This window comes from Pagrus pagrus, assembly GCF_965226575.1.
Source record: "Pagrus pagrus genome assembly, chromosome: 1".
Lineage (NCBI taxonomy): Eukaryota > Metazoa > Chordata > Actinopteri > Spariformes > Sparidae > Pagrus > Pagrus pagrus.
Window position 1 is genome coordinate 16689631 of NC_140185.1, and position 20852 is coordinate 16710482.

The 20852-nt window shown below is 38.4% G+C and overlaps 2 protein-coding genes across 2 annotated transcripts; one reads left to right on the top strand and one right to left on the bottom strand.

Annotated features, from left to right (window-relative positions):
- Positions 1 to 1653: 1653 nt before the first annotated feature.
- ace2 (angiotensin I converting enzyme 2) lies at positions 1654 to 12292 on the top strand (the record flags this gene model as incomplete). Its single annotated transcript, XM_084361711.1, has 17 exons — positions 1654 to 1842; positions 1933 to 2091; positions 2190 to 2283; positions 3695 to 3838; positions 4127 to 4242; positions 4327 to 4432; positions 5481 to 5578; positions 5739 to 5911; positions 6580 to 6806; positions 7736 to 7880; positions 8112 to 8210; positions 8851 to 8973; positions 9086 to 9264; positions 10803 to 10861; positions 10975 to 11189; positions 11901 to 12095; positions 12190 to 12292. 17 exons carry the CDS (start codon positions 1654 to 1656, stop codon positions 12290 to 12292), a joined length of 2424 nt encoding a protein of 807 aa, XP_084217837.1.
- Positions 12293 to 13252: 960 nt separating this feature from the next.
- On the bottom strand, positions 13253 to 18026 carry LOC311254482 (uncharacterized protein). Its single transcript, XM_084348266.1, has 7 exons — positions 17986 to 18026; positions 17782 to 17900; positions 16395 to 16491; positions 15789 to 16164; positions 15562 to 15687; positions 15292 to 15431; positions 13253 to 14392 (listed from the first exon to the last, which is right to left on the bottom strand). The coding sequence occupies exons 1-7, from the start codon at positions 17995 to 17997 to the stop codon at positions 14174 to 14176; spliced, it is 1089 nt and encodes a 362-aa protein (XP_084204392.1). The 5' UTR covers positions 17998 to 18026; the 3' UTR covers positions 13253 to 14173.
- Positions 18027 to 20852: the final 2826 nt, after the last annotated feature.

Below are 20852 nucleotides of genomic sequence, written 5' to 3' on the forward strand. Positions count from 1 at the left end.
CTTGGAAATACACTGAAATACGAAACGTAGACAAAAGATCGACACCAAGAAACACAAATATGTTGCCTTTGTGAATTAAATGAATAATTTTAACGTTTTTGTTTATTGATGGTTTAATGGAGGGAGAGACAGAGAGAGAGAGAGAGAGAGAGAGAGAGAGTATTAAGTAACCTTTCGGTGTTGATGATAAATCTCAATAATAAACCTTGCCCTCGTGGCTGATTTCTTATCAGCATTTAGGGCTTAACAGTGCGTGACTTGCATTTTATCTGCTGCTGGTAAATCCACCTCCAGCAGATAAGGAGGTTGGAGGCTCGTCTAATGCTTTTGTTTCCTGATTCCTTGACATTTCCTATCCTCAAAGGGTCATGTTTGTTTGACAAATGACTCTTGGAGAAAATCGATTGATAGTGCACATGAGCACAAAACTTGTTGTCACATTATTGTTGCTCAGATCATATATTAGTTCTTCTGTTATTATAAGTGATCATAAGAACTTTATTTTTACTGATAAATAAACTAAAATAAATAAATAAAAAGGTAAATTAAAGGTGCACTCTGTAGTTTTGGGGATTACATTTTAATTAGAAGAGAAAGACCTTCATTGACTGATTTTTATGCCTAAACAAACTAAATAAACAAACTCTTTGTTTCATGTCTGAATAATCTGAATAAACAGTCTTACTTTCTTTCTTTACTTTGTTTATCTGTGGCGGACCCTGCCACCTTCCTATCTTTAAATCGTGTTCTGGGGACTTAACCTTCATCTGAGAACAGCTTGTTTATTCAGTTATGGGGGGAAATAAATATTTCTGAGTTTGTATTATTACCTCATTAAATATAAGAATTCTGAGTTTGAATTTTGTTTCCAAACTACATAGTGACCCTTTAAAAATACAATGAGATGAAATAATCCATCAGTTGAGAAAAATAATTATTAAGACAGATAAAAAAAGTTTTAAGAGGAGATTTAAGATATTGTCTTATATTTTTAAGGGAAGCTCATCATTTTGGTAGGTTTTGTCCACTTTAACCCCTTTAACATCACATTAATAGACATACAGATACAATAAAGCTTGTAGCAGAAGAACTGTGAAGCCAGAATGCTTGTATGAGTACTCATTTGAAAGGCAACATGCACTAATTTGTGACAATGTGCTGATTTCATGTGAGGCTAAAACACAACATATGCTACATCAGCTCAACCATGAGAGAAACATGATTTTGGGAGGTCATCACAATTCACATTTGAGAACATGTTAACTACCACTCACCAGCCTTGATTCACTTGTGTAGACACATTGAATGTATTGTGATTTTGATTTAATGCCAAAAGATTTTGAGCTATGTGTTATCACGTTGATGTACACAACTTTTTCACTCACTAGATTTAAACATAACTCAACTTTTAAAAGGGATGATGTGTCTATTTTGCGGCTGATAACGTATCAAAGCGTAACACTGAAGGCAAGACTGTTCACTGTTCCTCTTAACATCCTATCTGTAAATGAAAACTCAGATAAACCCTCAGTTATGGCTCTACTGTCCAAAGGCCAAGGCAGCAGCGAAGGTTATTGAAACTGTATAACAGAGTGCAGTGCCCGTCCTCCTCACAGTAAGTGCGTGCATCTGGATGGAGCAGAAGCAGCCGAGATGACTTCTAGGATTTTTGTAGCGTTGCTGGCTCTGTCCTGCATTGTTTCTGCCCAGGCAGATGTGGAGACCGAAGCCAGGGAGTTCCTGCAGAGGTTCGACGAGAATGCCACCAAACTAATGTACCAGTACTCGCTGGCATCATGGGCGTACAACACCGACATCAGTCAGGAGACCTCAGACAAACTGGTAAGCATTCGAAGACTTTTAAAATACAGACCTGATGTAAGTTACTGATTTATGTACATAATTTGATCTGTCTGTTTTCATTCTATCCAGGCACAAGAGGGGCAAATTTGGGGCAATTTCTACACCCAGATGTCAAAAGAGGCCGAGAAGTTCCCCATCGACCAGATCAAGGATCCAGAAATCAAATTACAGCTCATCTCCCTACAAGACAAAGGCTCTGGTGCCCTATCCCCAGATAAAGCTGCACATGTAAGACAATTACTCCATGTTTAATTTCATTTTGTTGTAGTTATGTGTTTGAATGTGTCTTAAAATATCTTCTTTAATCTTCTTAAATCTGCCCACAGCTGAGTAAGATCATGAGTGAGATGAGTACAATCTACAGCACCACGACCGTGTGTCTCAAGGACGACCCCTCTGACTGCCAGACTTTGGAGCCAGGTAAACTCTGTTAGTAAGAGCCGGTTATGGCGACGTGGCTGCCTGCTACTGTCAGCCACAGCCAGATAAAGCAGTTTATAATTAACGATTTAACCTTAAAAAACCAAATCACACAACATGGTTGTTGTTGTTGTTGGGTGTCTCTTGTCACAGGTCAGATGTCTATGAGCTGTCAGCAGTTCCACCGAAAAGAGATTTCCCCTTTTTAAAGGCGGTTTCGTTTCAACAAATATTGAAAGTCAAAGAAGTAAAATCTTGACAGTTTCATAAAAACAGCAAAGAATACAAATAAGTTTTACAAGTTTCCTCAGATGGACCAAGTGGCCTTGTGGAGGGGCCCGACCCTCAGGTTGGGAACCACTGGACTAAAGTATTCAACTGAATGTAAAGTAGTCAAGTAGTTAACTCCACCTGAACCCACTACAACAGTAACAGCTGCTTAAACATTGTTGCATCATTATTAACAATCTAATAATGCTGTATACTAGTTATATCCAGCACTGTCCATTTTTAGTATTCTTACTTTGAATACATTTACTTTGATACTTGATCTTTTTTAGGATTTTTTAGACCTCTATCATACAGTTGTTGAAAAAGTACTGAGACCTTATATGTAATCTAGTCCTTTATTCAAAATTTCACTGAAGTAAAAGTTGAGAAGTATCAGTAGCGAAACGTACTACAAAACTATTATTTATTCAATATGGCTCCATTCAGAGTACTTTAATTATCATGTATATTGTCAATGATAATAACATTTCACAGGCGGAATGTAACTGAATACATTTACTCAAGTACAGTACTTAAAAAAACATAACAACAAAATGCCTAAAACTGAAGAAAAAACACTCTGATAATCATAAAAATGCTAAAAATATGATCGGATACTTCATCGATAAACTCATATTATACAGTATATACAGTATACACTTGTAAACATGTATAATTAACTTAATTGTACTTTGATACTTAAGTACAGTTATTGCCAGAAAATTACTTTTGATACTTAAGTACATCTTATATCAGATACTGTAAGACTATCAGATACATGTAATATTTTGACATGATATCGTTACTTTTACTCAATTATGAATTTAAGGTACTTTTTATAACACTGTAAAATTTCCATGTTGTCATTTCAGCAACTTTATATACTGTGGAGTAGTTCGATCTATAACAGTAAATGAGTTTAATATAGAACATTTTCCGAAATGTAGTTGAATAGCAGTATGAATGATCATAAAATAGTATAAATACTGTACTTACTGTACAAATAAATGTCCTTTGTTCTGCTCTATCATTTTTATTTGAGTGTTAACTTCCTCCTTGCAGGTTTTTTGCTGATTTGATGAAAAGACAAACATTTGTCTGACATTAATGCGATCTGACTTGCGTGTTTGTCTGTTTACAGGCCTGGAACATGTAATGGCCAACAGCCGAGACTACGCTGAGCGTCTGCATGTGTGGGAGGGCTGGAGGAGAGAGGTGGGGAAGAGGATGAGGCCTCTGTATGAAGACTATGTGGATCTGAAGAACGAAGCTTCCCAACTTAATGGTGATGCATCTCAAACACAATATCCCACTTGATGTTGTTAGACTCTTTCTAGACTGTTTCTAGTGTGTGAATGACAGAAGCTACAGTGTTCCTTAGTGTTGGTGTCCTTGTTAACTCTGCTTGGAAACTTAATGTAGCTTTCATAAATCCTGCACTTCACTCCCATAAAACCAAGTGTAAATATTTATAAAGTTATCATGGAGCTATAGTGTCTGATAGGACACGGGATGAACACACACAGCTGGTAGTGTGAGCCTAACCCCCTCTGACACACATACACACTTGCAGGTTTTAAAGACTATGGAGCATATTGGAGATCTAACTATGAGACCATTGATGAGGACCCTCTGTACCGTTACACCGGAGATGAGCTGATGACGGACGTCCGTGCTGTATACAAACAAGTACGTCTAATAAATGTCCCTATTAGTAGATTGTATGTCAATCTCAAAGTGATTAACTACAATTATTTGTTGTTTTTTCCACAGATTATGCCCCTATACAAGGACCTGCATGCCTATGTGAGAGCCAGGCTGATGGAGGTCTACAAAGGGGACATTGATCCAGAGGGACCTCTGCCAGCCCACCTGCTGGGTATGTGGAGGATTTTGTTCAGAGCTATGAATCAGATCAGAGGCATCAAACTACAACTATCAACCCTGCTGCATACACTGCTCTATATATTTTCTTTTTTTCTCTCTTTTCTCTTCTTTTCTTTTCTTTTCTTTGTTTGATGAGGTTATGACAGAAGTTCATCATGGTTTTATAATGTGTAAATGTCTATATTCTTCACTTGCTGTCCTCTCTGTCCTCTCATAGAGCATGCAAGTCTTTTTTTGTTGTCATTTTGATGTCCCTCTTTTATTATTATTATTATTATTATTATTATTATTATTATTATTTTGTTGGTCTTTTCTTTGTCTCTTTCCTGTTTGCACCTCTGGTTTTATTTTTCTCTCTTTACTTTGTTTCTCCAACGTAGGCTTACTGGCATTGTGGGTGGGATCCTTGTCTTGTGTTGGGGAAAAGGGCTTTACTTTATGAGGTTTTAATTATAACTGATAACCACCCCAGGATCACACACACCACTAAACATGAATCTCTGCACAATATTAAAACTCACATCTTTTACTCAAGCCCTGTTCCAGCCAATGTAACTCAGGTGTGCAACAGTGTCATGATATCATCTTACATTACATGCAGTGAATTATAGGTATTGATTATAATGTGACGATATAAAGAGTATTAGGATTTGGATGTTGATGTAAGTTTAAATCCCAGTCCAGAACTTGTGTTTGGCTCCCTCTACTGTCCACGGCATATTACTACCAGTTTGTTTATGACTGATCGAAGAGGAGGGTGCAGACTGGCAGCTTGAGAAACAAGCTGAATATATTTATTCTGAATCATTAAATTCTTTATGTTTTTGAGATTTGGTAAAGATAGACACCTGACCTTCAGGAAAATGTGACTTCCTTACTTTTTTAGTTGTTAAAATGTAAAAATACAGATAGGAGTGAAACAGATGTAATATAATGACAACATCTGAAAGGATTGTAACTAAACTCTGCTGTAGGAAGATTATCTTAGTTTCCGCTCGGCGCGTAGTGAAAAAAATCTCACCTTTGTGTCGATTCTTCAGGTGACATGTGGGGAAGATTCTGGACCAACCTGTACCCCCTGTCAACCCCCTACCCTGGCAAAGAAGATATTGACGTCACCGACACCATGGTGGCACAGGTACACTGCACTTTAGTTGATTCTTTGCTCCTATTTGTATATTAAACACTCGAAATGAAACACAAAAACAACCTTTCTAATGTAGTGCACACAGTGATTAAGAAATTAAATATTAGAAACTTATATTGGAACTGAAACCAAATGTCAAATTGGATTTCAGGGCTGGACAGAGCTTCAGTTGTTCAAAGAAGCAGAGAAGTTCTTCATGTCTGTAGGTCTTTATGAGATGTTCCCAAACTTCTGGACTAACTCCATGCTGACGAAGCCTACGGATGGACGCAATGTGGTCTGTCACCCCACCGCCTGGGACATGGGAAACAGAGAGGACTTTAGGTAGGAAAGCTCCACACATAAATATGCTGAAACAATTATCAAATAGAAAATCCAGGCAACTCTGTGATATTGAAAATGCTGACTCTAAAATAAAACTTCCATGAGCAAACCTTTATGAGCAATTGATTAAAAGCTTATATTGTGTCATCATAAAACATATTTCCATGTGAGATGATTTATAGGGGTATTTGTGCTGCGTTGAGAAGTGTAATCTGTAGATCAGTACACGAGAGCCATAAATATTAACTAGCTGGAACAATGATCTTGATCAATCTCTCTGAGTCATTCTTTCCTGCTGATAAAGATAACCAAAGTCAAATATTAATCCATATCGTTGATCCAATACTCGTGTTTTCTGAGGTTTGAGTGTCCAAATTTAAAATGTGACTCTTTCCAAAAGTCAGTTATTATTGCTCCTCTAGTATCAGCTTGGGTTATATCTACTAAAAAAAGAATCAAAGATATCCTTTATGAAACCCTCCAGTCCTTAGACACGGACTTAATTTATTATTGTGGACTTGGGCTTCAGTGCTCATTACATCTGACTCATCAGAAACATGTGATTGCGCGGACTTTTTTATTGGTGCAGTATATCTGATATGATTGTGCCATGTCTGTGTCCAACACTGTAACTGCTGACAACAACAGTTCTCCTGTGATTTCTTCAGGATCAAAATGTGCACCAAGGTCACCATGGACGACTTCCTCACAGTGCACCACGAGATGGGTCACAACCAGTACCAGATGGCTTACCGCAACCTGACCTACCTCCTGAGGGACGGAGCCAACGAAGGTTTCCACGAGGCTGTCGGAGAAATCATGTCCCTCTCTGCTGCGACTCCCAAACACCTGCAGAGCCTGAAGCTCCTACCTCCTGACTTTGATTATGATGAACGTATGTATTGTTTAATATGAACGGTGCTGTTGATGTAGAACACTGACAATTATCAAACCAAAGTAAAGGATAAAGGGTTAGTTTGCCTAGAAATTCAAATTCAGTCATTTTCTACTCACCCCCATATGAATGGAAAGTCAGGTGAAGTTTTGGTAGAAAATGACTGAATTCTCCTTTCAGGTTGCTATAGTCAATCGTTCCATAATAACAATCCAATATCCATGAGATAACTGTCATTTCAACTGTCTTGTATCTGGTTGGCCAGATCACAAATCAGAATACGGTTCGCCTTTGTTGTCCTGGGCTGCATGCAAATCAGTGACAAATTAATTTAAAGATCTTGCTGAATCAGAGTAAGTGTGAGTTATATGTCTGAGTTGCTGCCCTCGAATGACACGGATAGATGATGTCACACCCGTTTTCACCTGTTTACTACAGACACCAGAGGCATAACATGACCTTGGGCCCTCTGCTAACTGTTATACAAACTGTCATTTAGCTACAGTGTTGGACTTAGGTGTCATAAAAAGCATGTCAAATGAGTGCTAAACACTTCTGGGTCTTGCAGTAAACTCACTGAAATGTTCCCAGAAAAGAATAGTGCGACACAGCAGGGCTGTAGGCTGTTAAAAGAAAAGGGGGAATCAATGTCTTTTTTAGACACAGTTGAAAGCTTTAACGTACTACAGGGAAGTTTTAACTGGTTATGAAACAGTCTCAATTTAATACTGAAGCCAACAAGACCATCAGCAAGAAGATTAGCTACCTCTCTATAATTATTGAAAACAAATGAACGCTCTAGCCAGATCAAGATCTTTGCTAACGTTTCCTGTAGCCACTGTAACTTCTGGTTGAGAAGTTACAGACCAGAAGCTTCCTGACTTTTCACTTCATATATCTTCAACTACTTTGTGTTTTTTGCCTTGCAGAGATTGAGATCAACTTCCTCCTGAAACAGGCGCTCACCATCGTGGCCACACTGCCATTCACCTACATGCTTGAGGAGTGGAGGTGGCAGGTGTTCGCAGGGAACATCCCCAAGGATGAATGGATGAAGCAGTGGTGGGAGATGAAGTAAGCAGAGACGTACATGAAGCATCTCTAAATAAGCCAGTTAACTTGTGCAGCCCGTGATAATTCACAATAATATTGATGTCATCAAATGTGGTCACAACATCAAGAGTGGACGTAGCGCAGACAAGTATTATGACTTTTCATGTTGTGTAACCTCAGCGGCTGCTTCGCTGCAGGTCCATAGTTACAGCATCAGCCTGCGTCAGTGCTGACTCTCTGTTGTCATAACAGGAGGGAGCTGGTCGGGGTGGCGGAGCCATACCCCAGAGATGAGACCTACTGTGACCCGCCCGCTCTGTTCCATGTGTCTGGAGACTATTCATTCATCAGGTAACACTCCTGCTGGAAAGCTCAGCACTTCACGGAAATAAAAGCAAGACACCTTAAAGGGCAACTCCAACAATTTTACACATAAAAGTGTGATTGCAGGGCTTGGGGAGTACTACTGCATCTGTGAAAAAAGTAGTATAAAGCCTTTTGTGGCTTCAGAGGAAGCTACGTGTAAGCTGATTAATTCCCTTCAGTGATGTCAGTCACTTTTCGTACATATGATGCCCCAAGACCTGTAAACACACTTTAAAGGTGCAATATGTAAGAATTTTAGGTGACAACATTCAAAAATGAAAGAAAACTTATCAACAGCATGTGAAGAAATACAAGTTTTCACATTAAGACTTCCATGTATTGGTTTGTAGAGATATCTACTGAAGTTAGCATGCTAACCAGTTAGCTCTGGCCCATCTCGGTCCAAAGCTTCTGTGCCAGCATTGTAAAGTCAGACACTCCCAATCTGGATAATTTTTCAGTTGCTTATTCACTTGACTTGCGACCTGGAACAAGGCAGTATGACATTTGAGCTTCTCAGCAAGTTGGAGGGAAATGGCCGTTGTGTAAAAATATGGTCTTTCACCCCAGTTGTGCTGTGAGACATCACCCATGAGTGTTTGTGTATTTGTGTGTGTGAATGCAGGTACTTCACAAGAACCATCTACCAGTTTCAGTTCCAAAAGGCGCTTTGCGATGCTGCCAATCATACGGGACCCTTGTCTACATGCGACATTACTGATTCCAAAGAAGCAGGAACCAAGCTGAGGTATGGACGACTTCCTGTTCCTCTTTAAAACAGGAGTGTGGCATACACTATTGTGTAATTGTGGTACACATGCATACATCTCATCATTATTATCATCAATGTTTTCTGTTAGGGAGATGTTAGAGCTGGGAAGGTCCCAGTCCTGGACCAAGGCTTTGCAAACGATATCCGGTGACGTTAGGATGGACGCCACGCCCTTGTTGGACTATTTCCAAAAGCTTCATGACTGGCTTAAAGTAGAGAACACAAAACACAACAGGATGGTGGGCTGGAACCCAGAAACATCTCCATGTGAGTAAAGATACTCATATTGAAGATTATCGCCACTAAAATAACAATCAGTTTTATGACAGGAATATTTCTCATGTCTGTATGGTAAAAATGATTTTTGATGAAATGTTACCCTTTTACAGAACCAGGCTAGGTTTCCCCCTGTTTCTGGGTTTTGTGCTAAGCTAAGCTAACAATCTCAGTGCTGGAGCCTTATTTACATTTTACAGATGTGGTTGATATTGATTTTGTAACCTCTAACTAATGACTTGGTTAGAAAAGCAAATAACACACACCAAGGGCGTAGAATTGGGTAGGGATGACTCATTACTCCTGAGTCATAAAAAAGATTTGTTCATATTGAACCACTACCTGCAAAGTGCTACTGTAGTTGGACCGGACGACAGGCAGTGCATGTTATCTGCAACTGCGAGTGTAAGTTGTCAACATGTTCGGCATTTGTTCTTCCCGGGTCACGTCAGCTAGATGGATTTTAATATCAGTGGTGTCATTTACATTTGTGTTTGCGTGTGTGTGTGCTGTATAGGATTTGAAGGGTGTCAAAGAAAAGAAAACTGGATATAAGAGACTTCTTTAGGAGTCAGAGTGTAACTTACTTCAAGGGTGTATAGGTAGAGGCTCAACAATACAGATATTGAATAAAAGAGAATAAGAGAGGCAGGAGGAGGTAGAGGAGGAGAGGCTGGAGCAGATGAAGGAAGAGAGGCTGGAGGAGATAGAGGAGGAGAAGCTGGAGGAGATGGAGGAGATGGAGGAGGAGGAGAAGCTGAAAGAGGCTGGAAATTCACAGGTGAGGTTAAATAATGATGGATATGTTAGTCATGAGATTCAGCACTGTGACAAATGTTAGTGTGATGATGATCTGAATAGCAATGCTTCACCCATGTGGCTTTAAAATCAGAGCTGTATATCAAGTCTGGTGTTCTAAGAGGCCTCATCATGTATTACTAGTGTGCATGTGTTTGCATTAGCAATCATAATTTCACGTCATGCTCGTGACGTGAAATTATGATTGCTAATGCAAAAAAACGTCAACTTTCAGGAGTGCTGCCTTTGAGCACTTTTGTGTCCCCACCAATCTCAAAATCAAACCTACTCCCTTGACACACACAACCTAATATGGGTTGAGTTTATTTATACTGACATATCATGTGTATGTTGTGTTTAAGTCCACAACAAACACAATTAATTGAACCCTTTTTGATACATTCATAAAGCTGCCCCGCAGGAATTTAAACTCTTTGAGCAGACACAGATACTGATGTGAAAAACCCCCTAAAGGCTTTTTTTTTTTAAGGAAGTAAAAAAAACACAGACTTAAGTCACTTGTGTTTTCATTTTCAAACTACACTAATTTCCTAGAAAGTACAATACATTTCCTGAAGAGAATGCATGTGATGGCTGCAATCTGCTGGCAGACAACCTTTCACCTGTCACGTTTGACTTGATGAAATATGACTAATGGGAAGCAACAAATGTGTTTAGCCAAAACAAAATCACAAGTTATCACACTGAATTCATGATTTGACTTTTTACAGATTCAGAGAATCAAATCAAAGTGAGACTGAGTTTGAAGGCTGCCATGGGCGATAAAGCTGTGAGTACTATTAATCATTCTTAGAAGATGATGTAACTATACATGAAATTAATTTGTGAACTGCAATCTGTTTGAAAACACAATGAATACTAATCAACTACAATATGTTTCAGTATCCCTGGAATGAAAATGAGATGTACCTGTTCAAGGCCAACGTTGCGTATGCTCTGAGGCAGTACTACGCCCAAGAGAACAAGAGCGGCTCCTTCACAGCACAGGACGTGGTCACGACTCCCTGGACTCCAAGAATCTCCTTCTACTTTATGGTCAAAAACACAGAGACTCCCAACGACTTTATCCCAAAGGATGTTGTGGTTGCTGCCATACAGTGAGGCTCTAGTTTTATTCAAGTGTATTTTGATTATTTACAATATCTTCCAAAACACTGACTGCAATATACTCGTTTTTGTTTGACCCTGAGCAGCTATACGGGCCAAGTTAATTGAGTTTTTAAATATCTTTAGTAATGCTAGCTCTAAGGTTGGCAATTTTGGTCTGTTGGTCCACCACTTTGGTCCAAACTGAAATATCTCAACAAATGTTAGATGGATTGCCATGAGATTTTGAAGGTTCAAAGGTCATTTATTTCTCATCTTACAACACCAAGGTTGTCAAATGAAACTGAGATTAAGTTCCTTTGTGCTACATAAGAGAAAAAACAAACCACCAGCTGGTCAAAGACTCAAGATTTAACAAGACAACGAGCGCTATTGTCAGGGCAAAACTTAAAATTGTATGTGAGCAAATACCTGGAAAACTATTGACATTCCCAACAACCTTAGCTGCACTATGTTTTGTGCTAATTAGCAAATGTTAGCATGCTAACATTATACAGTAAACCAAGACAGTGAGCATGATAAACATAATACTTGCTAAACATCAACAATTAGCTCACAGAGCTGCTAACAGAGCCTTTCTAACATATGGATTCTCTTTCAACCGCTTCCTGCTAAAAATAATGTCAAACTCTGTGTGACCTTTCTGTTGAGACATTTAATAAATGTGAGCAATAATTAACCCATTTTAATATTGATCCCAGGTTATCTCGAGCCAGAATCAACGATGCCTTCCAATTGGATGACCAGACTCTGGAGTTCGCGGGAATCATCCCAACACTGGCCCCTCCTGTGGAGCAGCCGGTGGAGGTGTGGCTGGTGGTGTTTGGAGTGGTCATGGGAGTCGTTGTACTATTGGGCGTCTACCTCATCTTCTCTGGTATCAAAGAGCGCAAACAGTAAGTTTGCTCTTAAGACTGTGACCTATATCCGCCATGTTAGCTTGAAACTCGCATAACTTAAAGATGTGTTGTATTCCTTGTGTGTTTGTAGGAAGTCTGCAACGACCGGTGTGGAGAATCCCTATGATGAAAACGCAGAAGGACAAACTAACAAAGCCTTTGAGGAGAGTGACGATGAACAAACTGGGTTCTGAGGAACAGAGCGAAGGTGTCCTCAGTGCTCACGTACAGTAGACACATATTCCAAGAATGGGAAAGTTAAAACTCTTGCTCTGATAAGGCCGTTCCCTCGTTTACCAGTGCTGCACGGCCTCTTATTAACCATCAGTGTAACTGCTTAATGTGTATATGTGTGAAAGTTTTAGTTTGTCCGAGAGTTTTACCCTAACAGACAGCTGTATAGTGAATTTAGGTTGTTAAAAGGTAGACCTAATTATACTTAATTGTAATATACTAACATGTGCATGTCCAAAAAGTGTGCTATTTTCTATACAAGTATTAAAGGTGCAATATGTAAGAATTTTAGCTCAAAACACCAACATTCCCCTGGTAGTCCAGCTAACTGCACAGCTAACTGAGCTTACAAGCTAACAGTCGCTACAGTCACTGGTGTATAAACTAAACAGTTGTCATCAGTTAGCAGTTACTCTGGTTTTATGCTGCTCCTAATCGTTGAGTATGGATTCAAGGTGACTTATTCTTATGTATTGCACCTTTAACAATATGTAGTGCTGCAACTGTGTTACTTTGAGACATCAGTAAGTTATAATTATATGTACATTTTTGTAATAATAATGGACATTTACCTTGTACTTTCTGTATATTTACTTCTCTATACCTATTAACTGAACATTTTATGACAAATATAAATCAAATAAAAAATGAAATAAATTGCACATATTAGTTTTATATACTTAATGTAAACACTTTGTCTGAAATAGTAATTTATGTAAATTTAAGTTATATTTCAAGTAGATCTCAAAATAGATGTCAAAATAATTAATTAGTTAATCGAACTGTATTTTTTCATAAATAGAACATGAACATGTGATGTGGATGTTTAAGTGTCATGCAGCTCAAATTCTAGACAGTCAATTAAAAGAACAAGAATTGTGTTTGTCAATATTACTTTTTAATGTTTAATATTCTGTAAAAGGCAAAAGATATGTTTTGTAATTTCTACTTGTTTTGTACTTTTACTCGTTTTAAAATGTCAAATTAAATGTTGTCAATGCATATCTGGTAGATAGCTGCATAAGAAAATGTAACAATAAAAAGAAAAAATTCAGTTTCTGCACATTTCCAGTGTAAGAACTAGTCATTGAGAATTGAGAATACACTGGACTCATGTTTATAGTTTAATTTTGTTCACAAAATCTCTAAAAAAATGTACATTAGAAAGCGTTAAATAAAGTTATTATCAAAATCCCTTGTTTGCTATACCTGTTTTGAAAATACAGTGTATGTTTGTTAAAAGTTATATCTTGAATACAAAATAATCATGTTTGTAAAAAAACAAAAGAACAATTAGCTTGGAAGGTCACTTTAAACATAACTGATTACCAAAAGTGACATCACATATAAAAAGTCTGGACATACACAATACATTTTTTAAAATGTAAATACTTGTATGATACATATCTACGCTCTTCTGCAATAGCAGAATTTGACACAGTGACACTGTTTTCTATCACTGGACCGGACGGCTAAAGCAAAAGAGCTCCGTGTGTTGTTCTTTTGTTTAACTTCATCTTCAAGTCAAAATTCACAAGAGAATTTTAAATGTTAAGGGGAGACACTGCACCATGATACTAAAGTTGATTCCTTACACTGATGATTTATGTTTCAATATGCAAATAAGGCTTTCTAAGTTAATACAGCTAAGTTGCATACATTTCCATAAAATAACTGAAAATAAACACCTAGATGTGTATTTTTGAAAGATAGATGAAAAAATAGTCCAACATCTTAAAATTTATCGGAGCATGAAAAAACAATGTTTTCACCTTTAGTGTCTCCCCTTATGCTGACCTGCCTGAGAACTGAGAGTATGTATGAAGACTTGTGACTCTCTGTCACTTCTTGATGATGAAGAGGAACGCCCGCTCTCCCTCCGGTCGATCCAGGGTTCCCATTTCCACGAAGTCCGTGTTGACGATTTGGATGAACCAGCCGAGATGCAGCGCTGACTCAAATTTCCGCTGTTTTGACCGGTTGGACTTCATGTAGAAGACGTAGGAGAGGCCGTTCGCATCGCTTTGGGAGATCTGCATCAGGGTCTGCTTCTCACATGTCTACAACAACAAAGATGTGATATTCATCACAGAGAGCACAGGTCGTTCAACATCCTGGTAGTAGTAGTGAGCTGATTTCTTTGCTCTTTGCACTAATGTCACAATAATAGTGATCAACAAGTTAAACTCAATTAGAACAAAAACCCAGATAACATACATCAACATACAACAATTGAAATTAACTCGTTATCACGGGAAAATGGAGGAAATAAAATGTATGAATGCATGGCCCTTTAGGGCTTCCGTACCTTATCCCCTCATCAGTTTAGTTTGTATTTAAGCCTGTGTTGTTCCCTCACTCTTTGTTGGTTTGTCTGTTCTGTTTCTCCGTTGCCAGAATAAATGTTGGCAGTGAACGTTTCTGTTAATCAAGTTACATAATACTTTCACATTCATAGACTACTTCATATTGACATTTCTATAACATGTGTCATATCATGTCACATTACATGTTTATGGCCTGACTCATATCATGTCATATCAGGAGGTGGAGGGGAGTTCAAGAATGCGTTTCAACATTTGCAAGTGTGGCATCACTGGATATTTTTAAGGAGACCTCTGGACACCTACAGCCGTGTTTTTGGCACCAAAGCAGGTATTTTAAGCCAAAACATGAATTTTTCCTAACCCCGACCAAGTAGTTTTTGCGCCTTAACCCAACCAGAGAATAAGCACAGCATTGTGACAACATAACATTGAAAATTGGACCCAGGGAAACATAAAGTTTCAACATATCCTTGGTGTGCAGAAACACATCTATTTGCAGTGATAAGTTTGTTGCATTCTAACTATACTGAAACTCAAAATCATACTGTAGCTCAAACTTTGTGTCCATGAAACTTAGTTCTGTATAAAACAGGTTGAGGCACCTTAAACACTGACTCAGTAATAGTTATTACCTCCACTTGTAGCCGCACCCTGTCTCCTTCCTTGCAGCACCTCATGAAGCAGTTGGACCCAGTGAAGTTTAGGACCACTGGCGTCCCTCTGAAAATCCTTTCCACAATGTTTGACTTGTAGTAGTAGATGGTGATCTTTTCTGAACACAAAAGAATCAACAGAAAATGACATAATGATGAATGAATAGGGAGATTAACACATCTGTGATGGCTGATATTTACATTTTTCAGTTGATGGCAGGGTCCTACTCACTGCTCTTTGTGACAAACCTGGATTTGGTGAAGCGTAGAGGGTCCTTTGAGGGCAGAGACCTCTGAGGTAGTAGTGAGTGGCCACATGTTCAACCTCTACCTCAGACGGCTTCTCCACTCTGAAACTTCCACTTCCTCTTGGAACTTGAAGTGACACAGGGAACAATCAAACAGAGAGGATATAGTTCATGATTTAGATCCTCTTTCAGATACTGAATACCTGTCTCTGACTTTACTCTACTCACCAAGCACCACCGTGCTGGATTCTGCCACCACCACCACGTCATTCAAGGTACATCCTGACCCTTGACACCCTGGACAGGGGCTCCCGTCCTTGCAGCCCCTCCCGCTCACCACAGAGATGCTGGTTTTCATCATGGTGACAATGAGCAGATCTGAACCCTCCCCGTTCTCCTCATCTTTACAAACATCATCCACTATACCCGAACTCCCTCTTCCTTCCCCCTCATGCTCCACCTCATTCTCCTCCAGGTCTTCCTCCCTCTTCATCTCCATGCTGAAACTGAGCACTGTGGACTCTTTGGAGAAGGGACTTAAAGTTTCCTCAGCTGGGGAGGACAGCTCAGGGTGCTCCTCCATCCTGCCGGTCTTGTGCACTGTCTGAGGACCAGAAGGGGAGTGAGGGTTAAATACAATATGAATAGGCCTGCTGGTGATACAATAACTTTGTTTGTTTATTTGTTTATAGGATCCGTATTAGTTATTACCCCAGCAACAACTCTATCTGGGATCCACACATTTTCTACACTCAAAGTTTGAGTTTGACCGATTTTCTCTTAAAATAATGAGGAATAGTTTCATACAACGATACGTAAAGTCCGTGAACTCACCAGCTTTGGATTGCCATCAGCTAACATTTGTGCCAACTCCTCAGGTGTGAGACCTTGCACGTCTATCCCGTTTATCTCCATCAGTTTGTCTCCTCTCCTGAGGAAAAATAGAGCACATTAAGGCGTATACATTAGTTACAGCTAAGGAGAATATTAATGTGATGAGCCATTTGTAGTGGATAAACTTCCCTGCTCTAGATTCAAATAAACATCACTGGGACAAACGGACACAAGGTTTTTTGCACAAGAAAAAAAATAATATAATCTGTAACATATGCTGAATTTACTATGAGGCCCAAGTAATTCAGAATTTGTCATAAAAAGAGTTACACAACATTTATAAAGTTTCTCCTAACTCAACTTCTCACAAAGGTTGAGCGATTTTATAAGGTAGTTTGGGGAACTTCTCTCCCTCTTCATCTCCTTGCTGTTGTTGACTGTAGTTGATGGTCTGCTGTTGTACAAATGTTCTCAGATTGTTGTAAATTATCATTAATACCGGTTACATAAAAGCTAGCCTGGCCATTAATAGTAATACAAAAACATGAATGTTGCACCAATTACAATGAAGTCATTATATAGACTGACTGCTCAGCGACCCCTACTGTGATTGGTGTCCCACGTCCCTGTCCTGTAGTGTAACATCATTTTTAAGACATGTCAACAAAACATGTCTCAGTAAGACATGTTTTGGTTAGAAAGTCATAAAGTTGCTGTTAGTTGAACAAGTGACAATGCCTCCATTATTACTTTTTAATCAACACTTGTCTCACTGGAACTCAGATGGGACAACGTATCTCAAATGCAGATAGATATGTTTCTGTCTCTTATAGTAAAGACGTTAATGTATCTTTGACAACTTTCCTTCTGGCCTAAAACCCATTACATTTTTAAATAACATTTAAACTTTTTAATCTTAAAAAAAATCCCAATATGAATGGCAATGGGCTCCTACATTCACACTGTATGCTGCCAAAGTGGCAATAGTTTTGGTTGTTTCACATGAGAGACTTCTGTATTTCTGTTTTCCGTGGAATTTGGCAACAAACGTCATAAGTTTCAGGTCCGCAGTTAACGTGAATGAATGTATGTTAATAGGTTGTCGATAAATTAATGTAGTTGCTCTAAAAAAATGGTGAAGTGATTACTTATTTACTTACTTACTTTATTTATTTTCTTGAATAACAGATTCTTGAGCCTCTATGTTTTGTGTGACATGCTTGTTATTAATTCATTAATTGTTTGAATTTATTTTTACCTGCACTAGAAGGAACTACACTGGTCTGTGCTTGAAAATTATAATAAAGTTTTCTTTTCTCACAATAAATACGTTTTCTGGGGCACAGAAAAACACCAGTCTGTATTTGCGGCAGTGTCTGACTTGTACCTGGCAAACGGTTTTCCTCCACTCGCTTTTTTATACTTCACCACATTCTCCACCTCATACTGGTGCTTTCCTTCATGAATCTGGTGGTTGATCAGCACGCCTCCCTTTACCAGAGAATCCTGGAATAAATAAACAGACTTTTTAAAATGTGTCTTACATATTAGCGGTGTTTTGTGTTAAAGGCAGTTAGATTTTGTCACCCACCTTCAAATCCATGGTGCAAGCTGTGCCCACTGCCGATGAAGCGAAAGATTGAAGCTGACAGCAGTGACTCGGTGCTCTTTTAAACCTTCAGCACGTCTGTGCTTCTGCTTTGCATGAACAGAAGGGGAAGTAAGAGTGAAGGGTCACTCACACACAGTCATGGACAGGGAACTTATGTCAGAAGAGGAAGTCGGTAAAGATTAGTGAATCCTAAATAAAAAATAGACCCAGTGTACACTGTGATTTTGTTCGAAAACAGAACTCGAGAATTTATCAATAAAGCATTAAGTTTCCGTTGATGTTATGTTACATGTTAATTTAATTTAATTCCTCATTATTTCTTATTCATTGAGGCTTTATTTAAAGCAACATTATGTAATTTTTTACCTTAAAATAACAGGTTCAAAATCATGTTGATGGCACAGTGTCTTGTAATCAGGTGAATGGTGTCTCTATCACTTGTTTCTGCTCTATGTAACTTCAGTGAGGGGGTAGGATCACAGCGTTACAGACATGTTTACTTCAAGAAACAAGTTTTCAACACATGACATTGTTATGACGTAATGAGTTTTGTTTGTAGTCAGCACCTACATTACGTCTGACAAATTGTTACAGACGAGGGATTTGCATATACGACAGTGGTGCGCCACATCACACAAAATGCCAATTTCTTCATAATGTTGCTTTAAATCGTGGAGGATCATTAAGTGCATGACCTCATTTTTGGTAATGTTGAGAGTACACTTAATAAAGAATGAATACACTCGAACAACGATTAATGATGAAACAAACAAGCAACAGAATACAGTTAATTGTTTCATTCAAGCGTGCACTAGTTTGTTATCATGGTATTCAACTAAGTCTTTGGAGGGTCTACATTTATAGAAAGCTCGGAATTTAATTCATTTTTAAAACAGTGTTTTGTCCACTTTGTTTGTTCTTTTTCACAACTGAAAAAGAAACATTAAACATACAAAAGTATAAAATAAACAAAATCCTAAGAGGAGATTGTCAGTTTAATTCTTGTGAATTCTCTACTCTACTTAAACAGCATGGGTAAAAGACTTTTCAATGACATAAGAGGGTTTTGTGCCTAGCAACCAACATAACTAGAATGGCACTCAGTAGAGCGCATACCTCCACCCAGGCCTAACAGACACCTTCAAACCCAATCACCAGAAAAAATGTTAGCTAAGTATGTTTCTGCAAAACCACAGATAAACAGATAATCAAACCTGGATGGACCTTTATGTTGCAACTTTATGTTTGCGTAGGAAACATTTTCAATTGTTTTCATGCCACAAAGCTGTGCTTATGCTCTGCTTCGGTTTAGGCACAAAAACCACATTGGTTAGGGTACGACCATTCGTGGTTTGGTTAAAGATATGTGGTGGAGTTGAAAAACAGACAGTGACTCAAAATGCAATCGGCCTTTTCCAATACATTTTTTCAATCATGATCCATGCAATGTTGCCTGAGAGATTAACAAAAATGTTAAAACTGTTGTGTCGGAAAACTTCTGGATCCGTCCCTTTATCCGTCCCCGGATCTGCACCAAAAAGTAACTGGGTCTATTCTAGGCTGAGACCCATCTTCCATCCAAGTTTTGTGGAAATCCATTCTGTAATTTATGTGTAATCCTGCTGACAAACCAACAAACGAAACCAAAAATTCCTCAAATTTAGTGTTTGCATGCAGAACCATAAGCATTCACAATCACCTTAACAATTCAAACAACGAACGGTTGAATAAAGGAGTGATGTATGAAGGCATGTTACCATTACGAGTTACATAAATGATTGGAAAACAATGCCTGTCACTTCATGTTAGATCTAACTGAGATGCCCCACCTTTTCATAAAGATACAATGATGAGTTGAATAACTGTCGCCAGCAGTGGATCTTAAGGCACACACATGCATGCGCGCGCACACACACACACACACACACACACACACACCATACTAACAGTGGGCTAAACATTTGATATGAACCACCTTTTTCTTTGTCTCCTAGATGTTCACTTCACCATAATCTTTAACAACACAAACCATGTTTACCAGTAACAGCAGTGTTACTGTCAAACATTGGCATAAAGACTCAAAATCCTACACAGAGAAAAGAGGAACTGGCCGCTGTCCAGTTTACAGTATATCACATTAGACATGAAAAATACTGGAAGAAGAGTACTTCCTCTGTGACCGTAAGTTACTCTGTAGTGGAGGGTAAACAACATATGTTTATGCAATGTGTGGTTCTATCGACCATCAAACAAGAAACGGAAGGAATAGCTAACAGTTCTTAACAAACTGTAACGGTCAGTCTGTTACCGTTTGGCTTTGATGTTTGATGTGTTATTGTGTATTATAAAATCACTAAAGCTAAATAATTAAAAGGTAAATATATTATATATATTTCTCCTAATAATTTAAAAAGTTATTGGAGCTTTTTGTGAGAAGAACAAAGTTATGTTTACATTCATTGTTTCTCATCAAAGCACCTGAACATGCTGAGTGCCTTTCCTTCCTTGTAAAACATTTGCAAGGAAGATACTTTCCACTAGGGGTCGGTTATATACGTTGAAAATTTAGCGTGCACTGATTTCAACAATTTTACCAACCCGCAGCTTTGTAGTCCTTTCTTCTGCCTTTTATTGTTGTAACAATACTTAAATGATGCTGTCTTGGCATGTTGTCTAGTATATTTCAGTCTCAATGAGACTCTCAGTCTGTTAAATGAAGGAAAAGAAAAGAAAGAAAAGATGATCATGTTACAGTCTGTGTTCACATGACTGCAAACACATCAGCTGGTGCAGCGCCTTTACTGTCTTTATACTGTGATGGGCTGTGTTACTAAATTTATACAAAC